At 43.6% G+C, this 24,443-nt stretch overlaps 1 protein-coding gene across 5 annotated transcripts in view; it reads left to right on the top strand.

Annotated features, from left to right (window-relative positions):
• The window catches only part of EVC2 (EvC ciliary complex subunit 2), a 162,310-nt gene that overhangs the window by 32,570 nt on the left and 105,297 nt on the right, over positions 1 to 24,443 (top strand). For all 5 annotated transcript variants that reach the window (XM_074951693.1, XM_074951692.1, XM_074951691.1 and 2 more), the window contains exons 7-9: positions 2,952 to 3,011; positions 15,147 to 15,281; positions 22,584 to 22,735. In XM_074951693.1, coding sequence (XP_074807794.1) covers positions 2,952 to 3,011; positions 15,147 to 15,281; positions 22,584 to 22,735 — 347 coding nt within the window. The remainder of the gene's footprint in view (positions 1 to 2,951; positions 3,012 to 15,146; positions 15,282 to 22,583; positions 22,736 to 24,443) is intronic.

Below are 24,443 nucleotides of genomic sequence, written 5' to 3'. Positions count from 1 at the left end.
ATAGTAATAGATGTACTCACCAAGATCTGCAACAAGACCTGGCAGACCAGTGAATGGCCCTCCATGTGGACATAATCCCTAATCATCACACTGCCAAAGAAAGGCAACCTGCAATTGTGTCAGAATGACTGGATCTTAAGCTTAATTAGCCATCCCAGCAAAGTGATGTTGAAAGTCATATTGAACAGATTGAAGCCACAAGCAGAGAATATCATTGCTGAGGAACAGGCTGCCTTTCGTGCTGGAAGAAGTACCACAGAACAGATTTTCAACCTTCGTGTTCTATGTGAGAAGTACTTACAACACCAGCAGGACATCTACCACGTCTTTGTTGACTTCAAGAAGGCGTTTGGCAGAGTATGGCATGAAGCTCTCTGGGCAGCCACGAAGACGTACAATGTTGGTCGTAAGCTTATTCTTACCATTATACAACTGTATGCCAAGGCTGGCAGTGCAGTTCTCGTCAATGGCACAGTAGGAGAGTGGTTTTGCACCACTGTAGGAGTCCGGCAAGGCTGCCCTCTTTCGCCCACACTGTTCAACATCTACTTGGAGCGCATAATGACTGATGCGCTAGAAGAGCACATACGCACAGTCAGCATTGAGTGGTGACCAATCTCAAATCTTCGGTTCACTGATGACACTTATGGCCTGCCAGGTAGTGAAGATGAACTTGCCAACCTTGTGAAATGATTGGCTGAAACCTCCCTAAAATATGGCATGGAAATCAGTGCAGAGAAAACCAAGCTGATCACAAGCAAACATGATGGGATCAGCTCACCTATCACTGTCAGTGGACAAGAGCTGGAGACAGTGGGACAGTTCAAGTATTTGGGGGCAGTCATCACTGATGAAGGATCCAAGGCAAAAATTCGGGCAAGAACTGCGCAAACAGCAGCAGCAGTGGCAAAGCCAAAGCCAATTTGGGGGAATAAGAACATCTCTCTGGAATCCAAACTGAAACTGCTGCATGCATTGGTCATCTCCATTTTTCGGTATGTGTGCAAGACATGGACCCTTACAGCAGAACTTTAATGGAAAATACAGGTAGTAGAGATGAGATGCTGCCATAAAATCCTGGGCATCTCCTACTTCGACCACATCACTAATGAAGAGGTCCACAACATCATCACCCAATGTGCTGGGTCATATGAGGACCTCCTGACGACCATGAAGAAGCGCAGGCTGAAGTTACAGCCATGTAACAAGATCATCTGGCCGATCCAAGATCATCCTCCAAGGGACAGTACAGGGGAAGAGAAGAAGAGGTAGACAGAAGAAGAGATGGACTGACAACATAAAAGAGTGGACAGGAATGGACCTCGGAGACTCAAGCACTGACACACAATTGTCAGGGGTGGAGACAATTGGTTGATTGCTCATCGATAATGGTGCCTCAACGACCAATGCAGTTATGGGAGTGATGATGATGAATGCAGGTCCTGGCTTTTTTATGCATAAAACTGGTTATTGTGGCACAGGTGGGCCATTGAGTTTTTATAGTATGTTGTGGGCGGGGGGGGGGGGACGACCTCAGAAAGAAAAAGGTTGAGAATCCCTGAATTAGACCAGATGAAAGAAAAGGCGTCCAAGGGGACTGGCAGTTCAAGCTATTTCAATGCAGAGAAAAGAGAAGAAGAGCCACAGGAGGCCAGTGTGGCTGCACAAAGAGCTTTTTAGCTATCTAAAAAACAAAAGGGATACATACAGGAAATGGAGGGAGGGGCATGTCACCAAGGAAGCATACATGGGAATAGCGCAAGCATGTAGGGACAAAATCTGGAAAGCTAAGGCAAAGAATGAGTTACAGCTTGCAAGAAATGTTAGAGACAACAAGAAGGGGTTCTTCAAATATGTCAGACAAAAAAGAAAGATCAGGGATGGTGTAGGTCAATGGAGAAGGGGAGCTAGTAATGGAAGATGATAAGAAGGCAGAGCTTCACAATGCCAACTTTTCTTCAGTCTTCTCACAGAAAATAATATGTGACCAGACAACTAACTAACAAAGTTACCATGGACAATAACGGGGAAGGAATGCAGATTGGGATAAGTAAAGAACTCATCAGAGGTCTTCTGACCAATTTGAATGAATTCAGGTCAGTGGAGCCGAATGCTATTCACCCTAAGGTGCTGAAGGAATTAGCTGAAAAAATCTCAGTGCCTCTGGCAGTAACATTGACAAACTCATGGATGACAGGAGAGGTCCTGGAAGACTGGAGAAGGGCTAACATAGTGACCGTCTTTAAAAAGGGGGAAAAGGAAGGGCCGGGAAACTATAGACCAGTCGGCCTGACCTCGATACCGGGAAAACTGCTAGAGCAACGTATAAAACATTCAATTTGCAAATACCTAGAGGATGAAGGGGTGATCACTAGCAGCCAGCATGGATTTACTAAGAACAAATCATGCCAAACCAACTTGATTTTGAATGGGTTCAAACTATAGCATAGCAGATTTAGATTAAAGCTCAGGAAAAATTTCCTCACTGTAAGAAAAAGTAGGACACGGAACAAACTGTCTCAGATTGTTTATATGCAGCAAATCCTGCATCTTGGCAGGGGGTTAGACTAGATGATCCTTGTGGTCCCTTCTAGCCCTATGATTCTACTGTGGTTCCTTTAGGAGCCATGCTGCCTTTGGGTTCACCTTCACTCCTCCAGGCAGAAGTTAATGCTATGAGGAGCACCATTAACTTCTGTGGGGCCATACAGTTAGGAGGGGAGTATGCCCCATAGAACAGCTGCTTCCCTGCCTGTTAGCAGTAGATAAGTATGTTGCATTTTTCTATTAGACTTTTGTAGTTATAAGTGGTGATAATAATTAATAAAAACGTTTGCCTCTGAGTTGTGTGTGAAGGAAGCTTCTGTACAGTAATTGAACAGTATGCCAGTTTTAGAAATTAAGTTAAGTTTGTTTTATAATATTGTGATACTTTTCTGTATCTTTTCCAGAACAAAATACAGCATAGTTTGACTGCATCATTCACCATAACAGGAGAGGAAAAGACTAAGGTAACACTGAATCATAGATAATTGACTATATGTGGTACTTCTAAGGATTCCTCTGCTTACCTCTTTTGGGTAGTAAAAAAGTGCTTTCTGGGTGCCAAAATGTGACTCTTTTACTTATAAAATAGTCCCATTGAAGTCAGTTACAGGAATTTAAATTAAGGAACTGCTTGTGTGAATAAGGCAATCACAATTTGGCCTTTGGTTTGTTTGGCCAATGCTTATGACTGTGAATTGCAAATGGGGTTTTTCCTTCTGTTACCCAAACAGAGCAGGCAGAAGAGAGGCTTATATTTAAGCACCAGAATTCTTAATGTAGAAGCTCTGTGGCTTTATGCTATATTCAGATCCAGTTTTCCAAATGGAAGGCTGTGCAACCCCAGAGAATGGCGATGAGCATGCTAACTTGCTGCTGGGCATATCCAGCATGAATTGGGCTTTTGTTTCCAGTGCTCATTCCAGAAGGGTGCAAGTTGTCTTACAGGTACTAAGGAGTGGCACTACACACTATGCTGATTCAAATACCTGTGCTGGGGGACTGGATGGGGAAAAATTCAGGAGAAGAGGAATAGTTTAATTTCCATCCTGCTCTTTGATCAGTCATGCCTCCAATATGTATTTCTGTTCTTTTACTAGTGACGTATGTGGCTGCTAATGGTCCAGATAAGCCTGCAGAATAACATTGATTTCAGCAAGCAGTGCTGTTCGTCTCTCATTTTTCCATTAGAGAACGTCTCGTTGCATCTATCGCTTACCGTGCTAGAGTAATTTCTTCACCTAAACTCATTCTCTGTCTCCCCCGTCTCCTCCCCCCTTTTGTTATCCATGCAGGCTGTTTCATTGTAGGGAATCTTTATTAAGTAGTGGTGGCCAGAGTGGTCGGAACACTGATCACTTGCACTCAGGCAGTAGAAAATAGTTTATTTCACTGCAAAGCTATGTTGCCATGGCTGTGTCATTTAAAGTCTAAAGGTCATATAGATAGGACAATTGCCGAACAAGTGGAAATGGAGAGGAAATATTGCAGACGCGTACTGCATAAAAGCAGCAGCATTTGTGCAGTGTCTGAGTAAACAGGAACTGGCATTCCACTGTGAAGGTGAAGTTATGGAATCTTCAAGGAAAGAGAACAGTGAGAATTAAAGGGCTACTGTACAAGTTTGATATTTTCTTTTCTGTTGTATGATTTGTATGGGGAAGAGAATTACTAGCAAATACTCCACCGTCTCGGATTTCTCAAAGCCAAAGGGATAACAATATGTCCAGGTTACTTTCAAAATTGAAATAGTTTCTTCTGCCACCAGTAAATGGTTGGCTTGACCTTTGAGCTGATTTCATATTTTTACAAAGTCAAGAAAAGTTCCAGGGCAGATAAAATATTTTATAGATTTGGAGTGAAAAGCACCTAAGTCCCATTTTCAAAAGGGACTGAGGAGCCTATGGGCTTGTCAAAACAGGGACACTCAGGAAGGTTAATACAAATTAACTAAAGGTGTGAATTTAAGGTGGGTTAGTTAAACTGTATTAAACCCCTGTATGTATGCTCTTACTCAGAATTAAAGTGACCTTAATTCAGTTTAGTTTAATTCTCAAAGTTTACAGGACTACATAACGCAAACTAGGTACCATTTACTTCACTCCCACAGGGTCTACGCAGAGCAGTTATAGCACAGTGCAGCACACTAGTGTGTGCTCCAGTTCACACCTCATTGGTCCAAACTGCGGGGCCATGTAGACAAACCCTTAGGCTCCTAAGTGCCTAAGTTTCTTTTGAAATTTCTGAACATTCAAAAGTTCCAGAATTAGGGTTCTCTGAATGTTGCTTAAAAAAGGTTAGAACAAAATATTGAATAGCTGCTCCTTAAGTGAGGACCATCTCCCCTGCTCACTGAATGAGGCTGGGATCCTGTGGGGAAAATAATATGTAACCATATAATTAAGCACTGTATAAATAATGCATACAGACAAGGTGACCAAATTAAGGTTGCACAGTCAACCTTAATTCTGGCATTTCCTAGCTTTTGAGTGCTTGACTTTGCAACTTAAATAGTGTTCTTTTAATGTAATTTGTTGTATGTAATATAATTTTGGCTGCTTTCAAGGTGATCGGTGTTTTGTCCTATTGAAAAAATAAGTTAATAAGATGGTTTCCTTTTGCTCTCCTTTTCCCATCTATTTTATTCCTACCCTAATGCTAATTGATAGAGCAGAAATAGAAAGAGTCAGGAGATGGACCACAAAAATTATTAGAGGCTTAGAAAGACTGCTGTATATGGAGAAAGTGTGCATATTGGAACTGTTTTAGTTTAGAGATGGGACAGCTAAATGGTGCATCAGAGAGGTAACCAGAATAAAGATTGGTATATTGGAAGAGGTAAGGTGGGTAAGGCAGTATCTGTTACTGGACCAACTTCTGTTGGTGGAAGAGACAAGCTTTCAAGCTCCACAGACCTCTTCTTCAGGTCATGGAAGTAAATCAGGAGCTCTTATTTGCCATTTTTTTTCATAATACAAGAACAAGGGATGTTCAGTTAAATTGAAAGACAAAGAATTTAAAATTTATAATGTGAAGTATTTTTCCCATAGTGCATTATTAAGGTGGGGGGACTCAGTGCCACTGAATAAGAGCTTAGAATTTTTTGAAAAAATAGGCATTTAAATGGATAACAACAGTATTCACAGTTACTTTAGAGAGAACTTTTAAAAATTTAGGTTCTAAGCTCTCTTGCTAAGGGGCATTAGTCATTCATTAACTGACAGGATTAAGAAAAACATTCTTTATGGGTAGCTTATAAGTTCGTCTGAAGCAGCTGCTACTAGCCATAGTGTGAGACAAGGTGCTGGGCTGCTGGGCTGATTTAGTATTGCAGTTCCCGCAGAATATTACTATAACGTCAAACTTCTGTACTACTATTTTCCAGTTCTGGCCTGATTCTTAGACCTCACTGAGATCTGCAAAACAGGCGATATTCGAACAAAACTGGTTCAACTATTTTTTTGGGCTACACGTGCACAACATTTGTCATTAGAACTTAAGGGGGAAAGTATGTGGTATATTCTGTTGTTTAAAAATATATTTATAGAGCTCAAAAAGGCTGAATGGATTTTGTTTTCCACACACAATATTTCCTTCTGGGCTGAGACCAAGCATGAAACATTTCAGAAAAAATCAGATTTGCATGAGAAAACTATGAGTAATGGAAAAAAGGAGAGGTGGGTTGTAGTTCATCCTTAACAACAGCTGTCACTAATGCTCCCGGTCTAGTTTCTTATATGCAAGACTGCCCAAATCTAAGTGCATGCAATCCATGTGAAGGCAATGGTTTTATATATTTGGGCGGTAATTTGACTTTTAGCACAGAGTGCTAAATAATTAATTCTGTATTTATGATAGCGCCATGTTTTAAGTTAGTCCCAAAGAGCTGTCAACCCTCAAATGGTCTGATTACTTACATGGGTTGAAAGAAAAGGAGTACTTGTGGCACCTTAGAGACTAACAAATGTATTTGAGCATAAGCTTTCGTAAGCTAATGTATCCGATGAAGTGAGCTTCACGAAAGCTTATGCTCAAATACATTTGTTAGTCTCTAAGGTGCCACAAGTACTCCTTTTCTTTCAACCCATGTAAGTAATCAGACCATTTGAGGGTTGACAGCTCTTTGGGACTAACTTAAAACATGGCGCTATCATAAATACAGAATTAATTATCTAGCACTCTGTGCTAAAAGTCAAATTACTGCCCAAATATATTTGTTAGTCTCTAAGGTGCCACAAGTACTCCTTTTCTTTTTGCGGATACAGGCTAACACAGCTGCTACTCTGAAACCTTACGTGGTTGACATGCCACTCTTTAAAGTTTTATAAACCTTGTGCATTTTCTCTTTTGCTTCACTGGAGTAAAATGCTTGGTTGCCTAAAACAAGTTAGTTCCATGGCCTAGAAAAAAATGTGAGTGCTATTTGAGTGGCATGCAGATGCCTTGCAGCTCTGCTCATTAGGGTCTGTGAAAACTGCTTGCCTCTGTTTCTGGCTGAATGTTTTTAATGCTAAGTAATAAGCTGTTTAGATAGCAAAAACTGCACGCAGAAAGTTCTCCTGTTATGTGCATCTCATGGTGGGCATAATAATAAATACTGTGCACACCTATGGCCTGACTTTCCATCATTGTCAGCACCTATAGCTTCCATTCAAGTCAATGGGAGTGCAGCATCTCTGAAAACCAGATCAATAATGACTTCTGGAAGTTCACACCATGAATGAGTGGCAGGAGTAAGAGAGAGGGCAAAAAATAAACCTTAGTTAAGCAGTTGTTTAACTGATTACCCATACCACCTTTCTTAGGGTTCTCTGAATTTCTATTGCTTAATGAAAAGGAGTACTAGTGGCACCTTAGAGACTAACCAATTTATTTGAGCATAAGCTTTTGTGAGCTACAGCTCACTTCATCAGATGCATTAAAGTGGAAAATACAGTGAGAAGATTTTCCACTGAATGCATCTGATGAAGTGAGTTGTAGCTCACGAAAGCTCATGCTCAAATAAATTGGTTAGTCTCTAAGGTGCCACTAGTACTCCTTTTCTTTTTGCGAATACAGACTAACACGGCTGCTACTCTGAAACCTATTGCTTAATGGTGGATGGTGACTTTGTTTTAACGTTTTGACTAAGACCATGTCTACACTACAAATTTTGGTTACTGCTGCAGTTAGTATATCTCTTGTGCGCATGCATACTTGTCTCTGTGCGTCGGTGCTGTGGGTATTCACCAAGAGTTCTGATATTGATGCACAGTGCAGTGCACCATGGGTAGGTATCCCAGTGTGGAAACTGCCACTGTCCAGCCCACTGTCTTTTGGGAAGCTTTGGCAATGCATAGTGGGGCCACAAGTTGAACAGAGGTGACAGGGTGCAAGGGGTCAACTTCCCAGCATGCAACTGTTTCCACCCCATAAGATATCATCTATATCCCATAATTTTTTCAAAACCACATGAATTCACATGGCCTGCCTCGCTACCTGCCATCTCTGGCAGAAACGTGGAGCCTGAACAGCTCTTCACTGTTGTCATAAGGGTTGCAAGCACAGGACATGCAAGCCTCCAGTTTTTGCAGAGCTGCAAGAATAACTGAATAATCAGGGCACATGATGATTTGTTGCAGAATAGATTTCTGTGGGACATAGCGAGAACCAGTTCAAGGTTGTTGGTGGCATTCATGGAACAACTGCAGACATTGCATCGCCGAGAAACAAGCCCTGGCCAATGGGATTGTATCGTAATGCAGGTTTGGGATGATGAGCAGTGGCTTCAGAACTTTTGGATGCACAAGGCCACATTCCCGGATCTGCATGCTGAGCTTGCCCCAGCCCTCCAGTGCAGGGACACCAGAATGGGAGCTGTACTGACAATGGAGAAGCAAGTGGAGATCAGACTGTGGAAACTTGCAATGCTAGATTGCTACCTGTCAGTGGGAAATGCAGTTGGAGTTGGAAAATCCACTGTGAGAGCAGTTGTCATGCAAGCATGCAGGGCCATTTATCGCCACCTGCTAGGCAAGACTGAGATTCTTGGCAATGTGCTGGACGTAGTGGATGGATATGCAGCAATTGGGTTTCTGAACTGTGGTGGAACAACAGATGGCGCACACATCTCTATTTTGGCACTAGACCCCCTTGCCACAGAGTACATCAACAGAGAGGCTACTTTTCTGTGGTTATGCAAGCACTGGTGGATCACTGGGGATGCTTCACCAAATTTAGTGTGGGTTGATCAGGGAAGGTGCATGACACTCGCACCTTTAAGAACAGAGGACTTTTCAGAAAGCTACAAGCCGGGACTTTTTTTCCTGACTTCCAGAGTACCACTGGCAATGTTGAAATGCCAGTAGTCATCCTGGGGGACCCAGCCTACCCCTTGCTCCTGTGTGTTGTGTAGCCGTACGTTGGCCAACTTGATAGAAGCAAGGAAAGATTCAACTACCGGCTCAGCAAGTGCAGAATGACTGTGGAATGTCGTATGGGTCAATTGAAGGGATGCTAGCATTGTTTATTCACAAGACTGGATCTCAGAGAGAAAATTATCCCAGTGGTTATGGCTGCCTCCTGTGGCCTGCATAATAGGGGAGGAAAAGCAAAGAGAGAAAAATTGCTGCTGGAGTGGAAGGCAGAGAGAGATAGAGTAGCTCTGAGTTTGAACAGTGAGACACCAGGGCTATTAGAAGAGCTCAGTGAAGTGCTCAGTGCAGAGCAATGTGGCTCATGGAGGCTTGGAAGGAGCTCTTTAACAGTGAGCTTCAGTAACACTTAGTGGTATACTCTGCTCTACCTGTCCCTGCAGTTTTGGCGCCTGTTAAGAATTGTATGGTGCTTGATGTACATCCATGAATATAACACTGTCAATGCAGTTATTAATTTTGTGGTGCTTGCTGTACATTTATTATTACACTGTATTTGTCATTGATCCTATGAGTTATGTCACACTGTACAGTAACAAGTAAGTGGAGGCTTTTGGGACTGCTAGGCACCCTGCAGCATTTGTCGTGAACTAATAAAGATGAATTATGTTCCAAATAATGGAATTTTATTCAGTAACAACATCATTTGAAAAGAAAAATCAGTGCAATATAAAAGGAAAATACGTTTAAAACTCAATAAAGTAATAGAACAGAACTTTTCAAGAGGAAAGAGCATTTATAACCATTTTAGCTACACATACAGCTAGCTTGGCTTTCACAATGTGAAGCCGTCATTGTCCTTAATGTCCCCCCGGGGTGGAGTTGTAGGAGTAGAGACAGGGCCTGTGATACCATGTGGAATGTCAAGTGGTGTGTGAAGGGAGGTGCTACAATGGAGATGTCCATAGACTGCAAAGGGATTTTTGAACATGTAGGTCCACAGGGTCTGCAGAATCTGTGTTTGCTGCTGGAGAAGACCCATTATGTCCTGGTGCGTCTCCCTCTCCTTTTCCGGCTGTGATTCCTGGGCCTTTCTTCTCTCCACTCTGTCCTCCTCCAGGCCCTCTATTCATGGTCTGCTGCAGCACTGGCTTGCAGGACCTCACTGAACACGTCATCCCGAGTCCACATATTTCTCCTCCTTATCTGGTGCAGGCATTCCACAGGTGTGGAGGGGGAACCCTCAAGGCCGCAACAGGGGCAGCTGCAGATAAAACACGGCGCTACCATTGTCAGTATAGTCACAACAGAAAGCAAAAGTTAAGAGTCAGAACTCTCTTCGCTTGCTCCCCAAAGCCAGATGTGCTCATTGGCATGCTTGTGCACGACACCACTCACAGCACCAGCCATGGTGAGTATGGCCTGCCAGAGGCGTGGGAAATGAGGAGAGAATCGCTCAGTTGCATGAAACTGAGTATAGGGCAGTGGCACTGAATACTGGCCCCATTTTCCAGAGGCGGGGGTGATTTTAGCTGATATCTCACTCCTGAGGGTAACAAAGGCAGAGAGCGCATAGCTGCTGCTGCTGGCATCCCGAAGCATCCCTGGCCCATATGCTGTTAACTTCTGTACTGCAGTGGTGCCTGTTGAATTTATCACTGAGACTCCCTCGGGTAGCAGTGTGCTGCAGGGAGAGAAGCCATTTCATCCTATTTCTGCTGGCTTGTCCAACCTTGTTCCTCTTCTTGGAGGTGCTAGTGTGGACCAATTATATGGTAACACATGCTTCTTCTGAAGAGTTGAAATGTTCCATGAAAATGAGTTGTTTGCTCTCACTATCTGATCAGAGAACAAGACCTCACCTTTTGAGTTCTTACAACTGGGGCTTGAATCATCTAGTTTCTTTGTGCAACACCTCGTTACATCAGCTTGTGTAAGACAAGTTAGGCCATAGCTGTTGGTACAACCAACATGAGACATACCTTGAACACAGGCAGGTTTGTTCTGGTCAGCTACTTACCTCCCCAAGTTGCCTTCCTTGAGCCCCTCTGGAGGGCATCCCTTGAACAACTTTGCAGTTATGCATTCTCAAGGTGTAGTTTCTCCATCAACACTCCGTTAGCTGCTGAAATGTCCAGTTTAAAGTTCATATAATTTTTACAAAGTCCACCCATATTCTTGATGCTCTCTACATCAACTGGTTAAAAGATAGGAAACAAAGGGTAGGAATAATTATTAGTTTTTAGAATGTAGAGAGGTAAATAGTGGTGTCCCCCAGGGGTCCGTATTGGGCCCAGTCCTTATAACATATTCATAAATTATCTGGAAAAAGGGATAAACAATGAGGTGGCAGAAATTGCAGATGATACAAAACTACTCAAGATAGTTAAGTCCAAAGCAGACTGCGAAGAGCTACAAAGGGATCTCACAAAACTGGGTAACTGGGCAACAAAATGGCAGATGACATTCAGTGTTGATAAACGCAAAGTAATGCACACTGGAAAACATAATCCCAATTTGTAGTGAGGGGGCATGGTCTTCCTCCCTGATGGGCAGGAAGAGAGCCGTGACCGCCCCTGATGGGCAGAGCTGGGACAGCCGTGACTGCCCCGCTGGAAACAGAGGGACAGGACAGGAACTGGAAATATAAAAGGCAGACCCTCCAGCTCAGTTGAGGCAGAGCTGCCAGAGGAGCAGGACGTCTCTCCCCTACTGCTGGACCTCGGACCCGACAGAGGCCACTACAGTGCAAGAGACCCGGAGGGACTGCCGGAGCTGCCAGGCACCAGGAACACCAAAGAGCTGTTGGGGCTGCCACTTGCCATTTACCCCAGTGAGATGAATGATGACCCCAGAACCCAGGTACCCTCTGAATGGGAGTGTAGGAAGGAGCCCAGGGAAGCCAAATAGGGTTCGGCTTGGTTACTGACTGCAAGCCAGCCAGTGTGTTGCGGCTGGACTTCCCCGCTGACCCAGTGGCGGATGCAGTGGAGTCAGGTGGGCCTGCGTCCCCCATGCCACCCCACCTTTAGTACAAGAGGCTTGCATTGGTCTGTCGCCCGCCCAAGCTAGGATGCCAGACAGTTTTGCTGTCTGTCCTGCCAGAGAGCTGATCCCCCCTAGACCAGCGTTTCTCAAACTATGTCCGCGGACCCCTGGGGGTCCCTGAGGTACTCCAGGGGGTCCGCAGGCCCTGCTGATCAACTCTTCCCCCTTCCCTCCCTCAACTTCTCCCGCTCCCTCCCAGTGCCTCCTTCACTCTGGGGAAGAGCTCCCGGAAGCAGCCAGCACATCCCTGTGGCCCAGGGGGTGGGTAGAGGAGAGTCTCTATGCCCTGCTCCCGGCCCGAGCGCTGACTCCACAGCTCCCATTGGTGGGGAACATCAGCCAATGGGAGCTGTGGGGGAAGAGCCTGTGGGCAGGGTCAGTGCGCGGAGGCTCCCTGGCCCCCCGCCTAGGAGCTGCTGCCAGAGGGATATGCTGCTCGCTTTACGGCTCTGCAACCTAAGTAATTAGAGGACTGGAGATAATTGACATCTGAGGAAATATATTTGAAAAGATAAGTATGTTAGGTTAGCTAAGTGACTATTCAAAGTGTGCGTGGAGTGGAGGAGATATAAGTCTGCAGCTCTATGAAGGGCATAAGGGAGAGGAGTTGTTGGACATTATACAATAATGTTACAAATGAATATGATACAAATGTTTGATATTTCTGTGCTGAAAAAAGTAACTTTAATTAAACCCAGAAAAAGATTAGTGTGGAGTTTGGAGAAGGGATAATAACAGGAGGGGGGTAAGAGTGGTATTAAAGCAGCCTGTACTTTCTGAATGTACTTTTTAGGAGTAGAAGATAATACAAAGGGACATAACTGGTAGTAACTGGCTGAACTTCAGAAGGGAGGAAATTTAAGATGAGAAAAACTTCTAGATATTAAGATGTTAGTAATTTATTAGTGAAATGGGTAAATGACTGTTGGTACTTTTTTCATTTAGTAATTTCAGGCATTGATGGGCATATGAAAGGATTCAAGACATAGTAAAATTATTCATATAACTATTTAACTCATTTTGTACTAATTGATTTAAATGCTCCAGGTGTTTCATTATTGTAGAATAAGCATGACTGAAAATAATAGATTTTTGTCAATTAGATTAATTGTTAGTCAAGAGCTTTTCAAATACAATACTGTGAATTGAGCCTTGGGACCCACTTTCTAAATCTCATTAAGTGGCAAATTAATGGCCTGTGTTAATAGTTCAAGTATCTTCTAAATACAAAGAAGCTACTAAATCTGAACTTGGGTAGACTATTTTAGGTTTGGGAATGATTCTCTCTTTAGTGAACTGGACCATAGTCCAGAAATATATTAAATATATTAAACAGTCAAAATGTGAGTTAAGTTTGCAGGATTTTGGCCCAAAGCTGAATATAAGGTACTAAATTCTGCTCTTTTAGACTGACATAAATCCATTTGAAAACAAGTGCCAGATTTGATAAATGCTTCACACAAACACAGTTGCCATTGACTTCATGGAGTGCTTTCACACTGACTGCACCATGCTTACCAGGCGGCATGTTAAGAAATAGAATGCACCATGCTTAGAGATCGCATGTGTCAAGGTTCCTCCCCCACTCTGAACTCTAGGGTACAGATGTGGGGACCTGCATGAAAACCTCCTAAGCTTACTTTTACCAGCTTAGGTTAAAACTTCCCCAAGGTACAAATTAATTTTATCCTTTGTCCCTGGATCTCCACTGCCACCACCAAACTCTAACTGGGTTTACTGGGAAACATAGTTTGGACACGTCTTTCCCCCCCAAATCCTCCCAACCCTTGCACCCCACTTCCTGGGAAAGGTTTGGTAAAAATCCTCACCAGTTTGCATAGGTGACCACAGACCCAAACCCTTGGATCTGAGAACAATGTAAAAGCATTCAGTTTTCTTACAAGAAGACTTTTAATAGAAGTAAAGAATTCACCTCTGTAAAATCAGGATGGTAGATACCTTACAGGGTAATTAGATTCAAAACATAGAGAATCCCTCTAGGCAAAACCTTAAGTTACAAAAAAGACACACAGACAGAAATAGTCATTCTATTCAGCACAGTTCTTTTCTCAGCCATTTAAAGAAATCATAATCTAACACATACCTAGCTAGATTACTTACTAAAGTTCTAAGACTCCATTCCTGTTCTATCCCTGGCAAAAGCAGCATACAGACAGCCACAGACCCTTTGTTTCTCTCCCTCCTCCCAGCTTTTGAAAGTATCTTGTCTCCTCATTGGTCATTTTGGTCAGGTGCCAGCGAGGTAACCTTTAGCTTCTTAACCCTTTACAGGTGAGAGGATTTTTCCTCTGGCCAGGAGGGATTTTAAAGGGGTTTACCCTTCCCTTTATATTTATGACAGCATGTTAGTTATTTAAAAGTTGCGGACATGGCAAAAGTGATTCCTGTGCAATGAAACATTATCTCAATGCCTATATGTTACCTTTCATCCAAAGATCTCAGAGTTGAGTTGTATATTCCCACTCTCATGTGAGACATGCCCATTTTGTAGAAACAAAGTGAATTTAAAAGAGGTTAACTAAACCCTAAGTCGAAGGTTGTGATTGAAGGATATATTTGAAAAGGAAGGCAGTTTGGCTTGTGATTCTTGATTCCTGGATTCCATTCCTGATTCTGGCACATGCAGTTAGCATAAGTGTGTGACCAAATTGAGTAGCTTTGTCATTTATGAATAAAATACTCATCACAAACATATGCTGATTAAAACCTTTTTACCTCACTGATTATTCTGTTTAGGAGCAAATTTTTTAAAAGTGGCCTCTAATTTCAGGTGCTCAGCTTCAGACTGGGTTTCAAAGTTGCTGAACATTCCTAACTGCCATTAACTTCAACTGGAACTGTGAATGCTTAGCACCTCTGAAAATTAGACATAAGTATTTGGCCACTCAAAAGTTGCATTGCCTAATATTTAACTTGGAGAAATTCTATAGCTTGTGTTATGCAGTTGGTGAGTCTTGATAATCATAATGGTCCCTTCTGGCCTTAATATTTATGAAAAAATAAACTGTTTTTGAAAATCTTATTGTAATTATGTCTTACTACTTAGTAATTCCATATTCTTGTGAAGATTGTTAAAAGTAACTTACTGTATTGTTTACAGCTATAATCTGTGTCTGATTTTTGTGCATATGTATCTCTGGGAAGAAATGTGGTTTACAGATTACATTCTTTCAATTTCAGATTTTGTACAGCCATGGCATCCATGCTTCAGGATTCTTCGTTGCTTTTGTTATTTCTCTTGTATTAACATGCGTTGCATTTTTTGCTATTTACAAAACTAGAAGATTAAAATGGAGTTTCCTCAATAAAAACCAGGTGAGTCATATTTTCTACAATAAAACTTTATCTCATCTTCTCATAAATGGTCTCTCAAAATGGTTTCCAGAGTTAAGAAATGCAGTGACTAGCCTGAAATTTTGAAAACTTGGCAGTGGAAAGATAAATTGAAATGTTGTCAGAATCTCAGCTGATGTAAATCTGTATAGCTCCATTGTGTTTGGCATGGTCAACCTTAGAAGGGAACCTAGGACTGGCCATAATCATCTATCAAATTTTAAAGGTGTTAATCTATGTCTACAGTATGTGTTAAATTGTGTTGAAAAATATATGAATTATTAACACATTTTAAAATATGACCATTTTTCCTAATCTAGACATGCTGATAATAGATAAATAGCCGTTCTTTCCTTGCTTGCAGTGTGGATTTTGCTGGTGGCCTCAAAATTTAACAGTATACTGTAATCTATCAAATGAGTATGAGGGATAATTGATAATTTGATGGCAAGCTATGTAAATGTGTATAGGTTTGAGCAAATGTGAGGTTTATGCCTGGAAGGAGGGAGGTGGTATTAAAGCCAACCCATACCTCCTTCATACTAACTGCAGGAGTGACTGTGTCTTATTTCCTAAACTGGAAGATTTAACATGATGTTTCTTCTTGGCTCACCTATTGACTTCTACAACTTAAAGCTTTCTCACTGTTTTTGCTAAATCTCCAGGGTGAATGGCTGAATGAAGGCTTTTAGAAAGGTTTGTGGTATATGTAAAGTAGGATTTTTGTTGTTGCGGGGGGAGTGTTTGTGTGTGTGTGGGGGGGGGGGAGGCTGGCTTGGAGGCTGTTTTATTCCTTCTGTCTGAATTAGGTTTAAATCCAGAAGAGCCCTTTAGCTGTAGTTCCCTGGGGCAAATATTGTACTACAGCAAATCTGGAGGACACCAGATAGGCACCACACTGGGACAAATATACTTCGGAGAATCCTTTGATGCTTTGGGTTTGGTTCAGGACACTAGAACTTGGAGAACAGATTTATTCAACCTAGGGGAAGCTGCTGTTGCCTAAGGGTCTTCCTTAGTTTTTGCTGGTGGGTATGGTGCTTGCTGCTATCTGCTATAAAATGGCTACTTTCATCACACGTTGTCTGAAGTATTCATTTTAGTCTGAGACTGACTGACTGAAGGGGATAGGGAGTTGCCCAACACTACAGTCCAGTGGAGGAGGGTGACACAGGGAGGGCATACCTTAGATGGGACGCAGAAAAACTGTATGGGAAAAGTACAGTAGTACTTCAGAGTTACAGACACCTCGGGAACGCAGTTTGGGCTTCAGATCCAGCAGCTGACACTCCAGGCCAGGATTCAGCAGCAGCTAAGCAATCTAGTCAGCCCCAGCATGAGTTTGCAGGCTTGTCCCTGTGTGTGTGTGTTGTCCCCCTCCCCATGCTGCTCCTGGTCTGCTGTCTCAGGCTGCCTGGGGCTGGCAGCCCCAGTGTCTTGTTGTAAGTGGCTGCCCCACGAGTGGGGGTTGGGTGGGGACAGGTAGCCCAGATGTGCCTACCTGTAAGACGCAATAGAGGCACAGTACAATACTTGCTTTGTTTTTTTAATCTCTGCTGCTGCCTGATTGGTTACTTCCGGTTTCACAGGCTGTCCGGTTGCCAGGTCAGTCTGTAATTCTGGTGTTCGTATCTTTGAGGTTCTACTGTAGGTGATTTGAGACTCCTGTTCTTGGGGGCAGAAGTTCTGGGAAGTGTTCCAGTGCAGCATATCAAATTTCAAAGGCCCAGAGGGCCTAGCTGGCACCAGTTTATTTTGCTGAAAACCTGTATGTACTTTGATTTGTACAAATGTGCAATATTTATTTCCCTTGTCTTAGTGAAAATGACTGCGGGCCTTGCAACCTTGTTTTTTTAACCAACCATTCTTAAAGGCAAAATGTAAAGCAAAAAAAAATTAATTTTAAAAAATCCCCTTTCTCTTTCTTTGTGATATACAAAGAATGTCTCAAACTCTTTTTAAGTTGTTTTGTTCTACTTTTCACCATTTACTGTAATTATTTAAATTAAAATATTAGGTTTTCATGACCCTCTCTTTGCTCAAGGATCTTGGCAGGATCTTTGAAGGACCTGGTTAGTGACATTTCATAATGCTGGAACCTCTCCATCTGCCAAAAGAAGGGCTTGTCTACCCATCACGGCAATGCACATTGGAAGGGTGTGAATTCTGAAGCACACCAGTGTGCTGCGCACTAACTGGCCCATGTAGACCTTGCTGGGCCACACTAAAATGTCCCAATGCATGTTAACATAGTTGAGGCCTACATGGGCCAGTTAGTGCAAAACATGCAGTGTGCGTTAGCATTCACACCCCCTCGTGCACATTACTGCACACTGTAGGCAAGCCCTAAAGTTTGTCTACACTTGCACTGTACCCTGGGTCCATGTACTGCTAGAACATGTACCCCACACCAATGCCAAGTGTCCTCATATGCTATGCTGGGCACAGGTATATGCTTGTATCCACACTGCCCCTTTTTGGTATGGAGTCGTAGCACTGCCATTTCCAGGTAGTATCCCAGAGTCCTGTGCGTCACAGGAGACACTCTGGGAATCACCTTGCTGCGTGTTGCTGGTCCTGTACGCCTCCTTCACATGTTCGTTGATGGCAGTTCCCGGTCATCTCTTCCTTCTGCCTAACTGTGTTGAAGAAATTAAGCAAGTCCATGATGATGTAGTTCTGCTCCTGTTCTCAGGACAGATGGTTATGTGGTGCAGTACCGGATTCTTAACGGAATGGGTTCAGAAAAATAGGAGATGACAAAGACAGCGGACTGAGAGAGTGAATGTAAATCCACTGGGGTCCCATGGAACAGATGCTTTGCATGGTGGGAAAGCAATGGTATTCCCATGGGTGGACCTCCACTTGGGGCCTTGGAGAACCAGCATGGTATGTGGGACCACATCGTCGTGGAAACCTGGGATGACGACCTGTGGTTGCAGACCTTCATGGAGTTGTATGAGCATCTTGCACCAACCTTCCAGCACCAGACCATTTGATTTTGGAAACCTATACCAGTGCAGAAGCTGATGGCTATTGCCTTAGAAAGTCGGAAACAGCTGATAGCTACCTGTCAGTTCCCAGCCCTGTGAGGGGTTTTGGGTGCCAGTTGAGTATGTAGTGTTAGGCATCCAGCATGCTCTTCCCGGTGAGGTGGTGGGTGGGATTTGTAGCCTGGGCAGCAGCTGGATGAGGAGGAGAAGCTGCCTGATTCCAGAGAGGAGCAACAGCCATGGTGGCAGCAGGCCCTGAAAACGTTCTATCACCAGTTGTACCAGGGAGTGCATGGTCCCATTCCCTCTGGGCATACTCCTGCTCCATGAACTGATTTGTGAGTGCCTCCTCCTGCCTAAGAACCCAATCCTCCCTTGCCCTAAAGCACTCAAATTACTCCTGACTCCTCCTGTCAGTGCCAACGAGCAGGTCTTCCGGGATCCTTCTCAGTCTTCCTCTGCTATCTCTGTAGTGCCACTCCTGCCCTCCTGGTGGAATGGGTTCCCTGTTGGCATTGGAATGTCCTTGCAAGTCAAACACAAGCCTAGCATTCTCTGTCATTTCTCCTTTAAAGGAACCTAAGAACTCCCCCGCCATGTATCATAGCTTTGCTGCCTAAGGCCACAATATTGATACTTTTTAGCATCCCAGAAATGCCTCCGTCCTTCAGACTATTTTTGTAGCCCACCAGGAACCAGCTAAGCCTAAAAGTGAAGTACAATTGTTAAAATGTTGCACGGTTTACAGTGCATCAAGGGGCTAATTGGGGTGGGGTTCGGTGCCTAGTTACCTATTTCTTCATTAAAGGCTGGCCATCATTTGGAGAACATAAGTGTTCAAGGTACCAGAATGGAAAAAAGAACTTCTTCCAGTCCTGTGGAGGACACCTAGCCACCAGTGCTGGAGAGATGTTCCTGCTGATGGTCAACGCTATACATATTGCTCAGTGGAGAGATGTGATGAGCTACGAAGGTGGACCAAGTACATTTGTCCTTTCATTAAACCTGAAGAACCAGCTTGAATTTCTTCTAGACTGAAAATTTGCTGAATTATGCTTACAGGACTGGGAGGCAATTCAAGAGGAAATTGACGATATTCTCAGCTAGTGGAAGAGGTACAAAGAACCACAGAGAATGTCAACACATCCCCCCAACCTCCGCTTCATCACCAGAAAGTCTTGGCTCCTGTGTCCAGTGAACAGTATTTGAAAGGAACATGGAAACATAGCACCACAAGTGTATTTTCTTCCCAGAACTTTTGGATTAGAACCACAAGCCAGTTGTCTCTACATTGCTAAGGGACGAGGTGCAGTGTTTGTGGAACCATGAGAGCGGATGCTTCAGCCACCCACCCCCACTTCTCCTGGCTTCTGCAGAGTAGCTCAGCACAGAGAGAGGCCACACACCAGGGTCTGGGAACAGTAATAAACATTTGCAGTGGTCACAGGGAGAATGGAACACACTGACTTTCCTCGGACAAACAAACAGTTCCGTTTCCCTTCCCAGACCTAGGCAGGCCCTCACCAACCCTCCCACCCCCACACTCTCCTGTTTGGAAGGGGAAGGAAAGAAGGGGTGGAGAAGGAGGTGGTTTGGGGTCTTTGGACAATCATAAATGTCATAAAATGATTCTTTCCCCACCAGCAGAGGTGAAAGTAAGCTGGTACGTCCCTGTACGGCATACCGGCAAGAGCCAGAGCATTGTACTGGGGCAGCCAGGCTTCCCCAGGGGGCAGTTTAAAGGGCCTGGGGCTCCGAGCAGTGGCTGGAGCCCCAGGCCCTTTAAACTGCCTCCAGACTGGTTGGAGCCCTGGGGTAGCGGCTGCGGGGCTCTGGCAGCTATTTAAAGGGCCCGGGCCTCCCCTGCTTCTACCGCCCCAGCCCTTTAAATAGCCACTGGAGCCCCGCTGCCACTACTCCAGGGCTCCGAGGGCTATTTAAAGGAGCGGGACGGTAGAAGCAGGGGAGCCGCAGGCCCTTTAAATAGCCCCCAGAGCTCTGGGGTAGTGGGGGCTCCAGGGGCTATTTAAAGGGCCGGGGCTCCAGCTGCCTCTGCCACTCTAGTCCTTTAAATAGCCGCTGGAGCCCTGCCGCTACCCCAGGGCTCCGGCGACTAATTAAAGGACCGGGGCAGTAGAAGCAGGGGAGCCCCGGGCCCTTTAAGTAGCCCACGGAGCCCTGGGCTGCTGCTGCTACCCTTGGGGGGGGGGCACTTACCTTACAGGGTGGGCTGGGCTGGCTCTGACCCCCTCAGCCCCGCCCCTTCCGCCCTAGGCCCCGCCCCTTCCGGGGGCCAGAGTTGGCCCCAGCATACTGGTAAGTCACTGGACTTACTTTCACCCCTGCCCACCAGATCCCCTCTTTCCCTCCCTTTTCCCCTCTGGTCCATGTGGCCCAATGACTGTCGCTGTTCAGACGCAGGGGCACAGTGACTGCATATTAATAATCTGTTATAGCTTCCTCTAAATGCTTTATGATGGTTCATGGGTTTTCAGTAAAATCATTGATTTTACAGCTGTCTTGCTTGGGGACCATGTCGTGGTAGAGCATGGGTGGGGCGTGGTGAGGGGGCTGGCTTCAGGTGTGTATTACCAGAGCAAGAGAGGCTATTTCCAGGGAATAAATCCTTACCAGCCTTGGATTCTGATTCCTGCTGCAGCTTGGGGCTCCTTTGGGGGGGTGGGGTGGGGGGTGGGGCGGCTTCCTCAATCGGGTCCACCCGGTAAAGGTGCAGAATAATGTGCTCCTCTTCCTCTGAGGTCCCTGCTGCCTCCTCACCCTGCCCCTGCCTGGCATCCGCTCGTACAATGAGGCTAGCGGGATTGAGGAAACGGTCATGATTTACTGTAGTCTCAGTTCTCTCAGCCTTGGAGAGCACCCAGGCCAGGCCCCAGTGGAGGCGTATATACCCACACCCCTCATGCATGCTAGCTTTCCTGCACTATGCTATCTTTCAGGACTGTGCTTCAGGGCTTCAGATGTGAACAATAGGGGTGAAATATGGAACAATGCACATGTACCAGGTACAGTTGCAACTGTAGACATATATTTAGACTAAGGTTCACCTGGAGATGATGATCTGATATTTCAAATATAATCCTCCACATTACAGAATAAACCTTCAAGAAAAAAGTATGCAAAGCCATCTTTATATATCAGAAAGGAGCAGCAAAGGGAGGGAGGGAACAATGTACTGTTATTTTGTCTTTGCAGTTCACCTTTTCTAAACCATTCTTTCAGTGTCTTTTTTTGAATTTTTGTGTCTCGTAAGCTTCTGCTGGAAGAGTTCTGCAAGTGGTACAGAGAAGGATGGGCATGTGTCCTATTTACATTTACAATAAATACTGCATTTATTATGAAATAATGGCTTATTAAGAGAAAGAAAGTTCCATACGTATCAGTGTGCATCGTGTTTGAAAAACGGCTCTATTAACTTTTTCATTTCTCTTAATTCAGAAGAAATCACAGTAAGTGAAAATAGCTCACGTCAGTCTCCCTTTTACGAATAAGGCTTGATGCTGAAATCATAAAAGTGTAACAGAATCGTCCCAGCACCAGAGGTTTATAAAGGTTTTCTTGTCTGGTGAATTTATTAATCCTTGATCTCAAGGGAATCCATAGATACTGTATACTTTCTGAACCGCTTTTCCTCTTCCATAGAATCATGTGCTAACTTCTGTTGATGGAAGCAAGCTACACAGAGATCTTCTTTAGGTTTGGGGAAGAAGAGCTTTGTGTGGCTCCAAAACTTGTCTCATCCGCCTACAGAAGTTGGCCCATTTGAAAGATACTACCTCAGCAACCTTTTCACATCAAATGCCTGGTATCCTGGGACCAGCATGAGTACAACAACACTGCACACATAGAATTATGTGTGATTTTGTTCAACAAGTGTATATAAAAGGTTGTATGTACTATAATACAAATAGAATGGTCCTAGAGATTTAGAACTGAAAATAATTCACTGAGGCTGGTCCAAAGCCTATTGAAGCCAATGGATAGACTCCTATTGACTTCAGTGGGCTTTGGCCCAAAATTTTAAAGCTGTTTAGGTGTTGCTGTGCTTAGCATTGCAATGCCTAACTGATTTAGGAGCCTAAGAGCTAAGAGCTTAAATTCCATTGATGGTTTTAATCATTTAGGTTCCTGCTCAGTTATATACCAAAACATAGCATCCACACAAACTCCTGTTGAAGTAAATGGGAGTCTTTCCACTGACAACAATAGGAGTTGTATCCACACTAAGGGTTGATCTGCTATAATATAACGTTTCTTTTTTGTGTTTACTTAGGAGATACGATATGATCCTACTCTAGATCGCAAACTGGAATATTCACAGTTGAATTCAGGAGATCCGTTTAATGAAGATATCATTATGAATGACCAAATCATTGAGATACTGGCTTTTGAAGACTCAGGGAACATGCTTCAAGCTTTAGAAGAGTAAGAAGTCACTGTTATTGCATTATACTTCATATCAACAAAATGTGTCCTAAAGATGATACTGAATATCTGCCCTGTAGTTCTCTCTGATGGAGTCTCTTCAGACACACGTCTGCACTACCTGAAGCTGTTGACCCCTTTAATAAAGGGGCATCCATGGTAACTAATACAGGCATATTGTACATTGCCTTATATATAGAAATTGCAGCTCAATCTAGATCCTATGCACATGTTTTCTGAGTCAAACACACTGTAAGGGCTCGTCTACATGGCAAGTTAGTGCATTGCAAGCCAGGGTGTGAATCTACAGTGCACTAGTTTGCTGTGCACTAAATGGCCTCATGCACCCTACCGCACACTGGAGGTTCTATAGTACGCTTTGATGTACTCCCATGAAACGTTTACTGTGCCTGTCGCAGGGTCCATGGTGGAGGGGGTGCTGTCTTTCAGTTATTAAAAATCCTGTCATCCTTCTCATCCGCCCAAGAGCAGTGGATTTAGCTTGGGTGTCCAGACAAATTCCAAATAAGGTAATGACACTCTGTTAACCTAAAGTTTACAGTGCACATAGTGAGGGGCAAGGTAGTGTGCGGTGGATTCACACCTTGGCTTACAGCGCCCAAACTCCCTCTGTAGGCAAGCCCTTCGTTAAGCTGCTAAAAGAACAAATCCACTATTTCTGGTCTCAGCCCCTTAAGTGTTCACCATGCCAAAGGGCACTTTTCTGAGCACAGGAAAATGTAGTAGAGAGTCTGTTCTGTTATTCTTGAGCACATTTTGCCTTTAGAACAGCATGGCCTTGTTCCTACACAGAAAAAGGATGTGCTCTGGGTTCATATATATTTGTGCAGCAGTATTTCTTGGAAAAAAATTTTTTTAACGTTCATGGGCCTTTAAATACCTGGATCAGAATCTAAAGAGCAACAATTTGCAGCTTTCAAAGGAAAATATTGTGTTTGTGGAGTCAGAAAAGGCAGTAGACAACAGCTAGGAATCCTGCTTATTTTGTTGAAAGGGAGGTCAGGATTATATGACAGACACACAGCTATTAAAGGTCATTTCTTTTCTCTGGCAGAACTTGAAAAAGGTCTGTTGTGAGAACAGAGTGGATTTGTTTGTGCAATCTCATGATGACCTTCCTGAAAGTCAAGTGGCAGGTAATATTCTGCAAATAGAAAATAAAAATGGAATAATGTCTGTAAAAACCAAAAGCAAAGTTATGAGAGTGCTGGAATATTGATACTTTGGCAGGGAAGGGTTCTGTTCTTTTTCTAAAAAGTTACAAAATCCTAATGAGCAGTATCATTGACTTTCTTATATTTTGATTCAGATTGAAAAAGGAAGTGAAATAAATGAAACCTTGACTTGTGTAATGCAGTGATAATGTGGATACTCATCCCTGTAAATTGCACAGCAGGTCTTGTCTTTTCTAGCTATATAGTAACTTAGATTATTTTTTCAGAAAATTGCTGTGTGATTGTTAAGAGTAGCAGGATCAAATATCTTTGTAGCTCATTTTAGGATTAGTATATTTCATTTGGAAATGAGAAATATTTGGCTAATTTGAAAAAGAAAGACTCTTTAATGTCTTACTCCTCAGATATAAAGTATCTGAGAAAGGTAAATATTCTTGCAAATGGGAATGTTTGTGTAACTAGAATCATACAGTGGATTAAAGCCTCAGTTTGTGTACATTACTTAGGAATGT

This window comes from Natator depressus, chromosome 4 (genome assembly GCF_965152275.1).
Source record: "Natator depressus isolate rNatDep1 chromosome 4, rNatDep2.hap1, whole genome shotgun sequence".
Classification (NCBI taxonomy): domain Eukaryota; kingdom Metazoa; phylum Chordata; order Testudines; family Cheloniidae; genus Natator; species Natator depressus.
The sequence above is the reverse complement of the archived record's forward strand: the minus strand, read 5'-3'. Positions and strand labels throughout refer to the sequence as shown.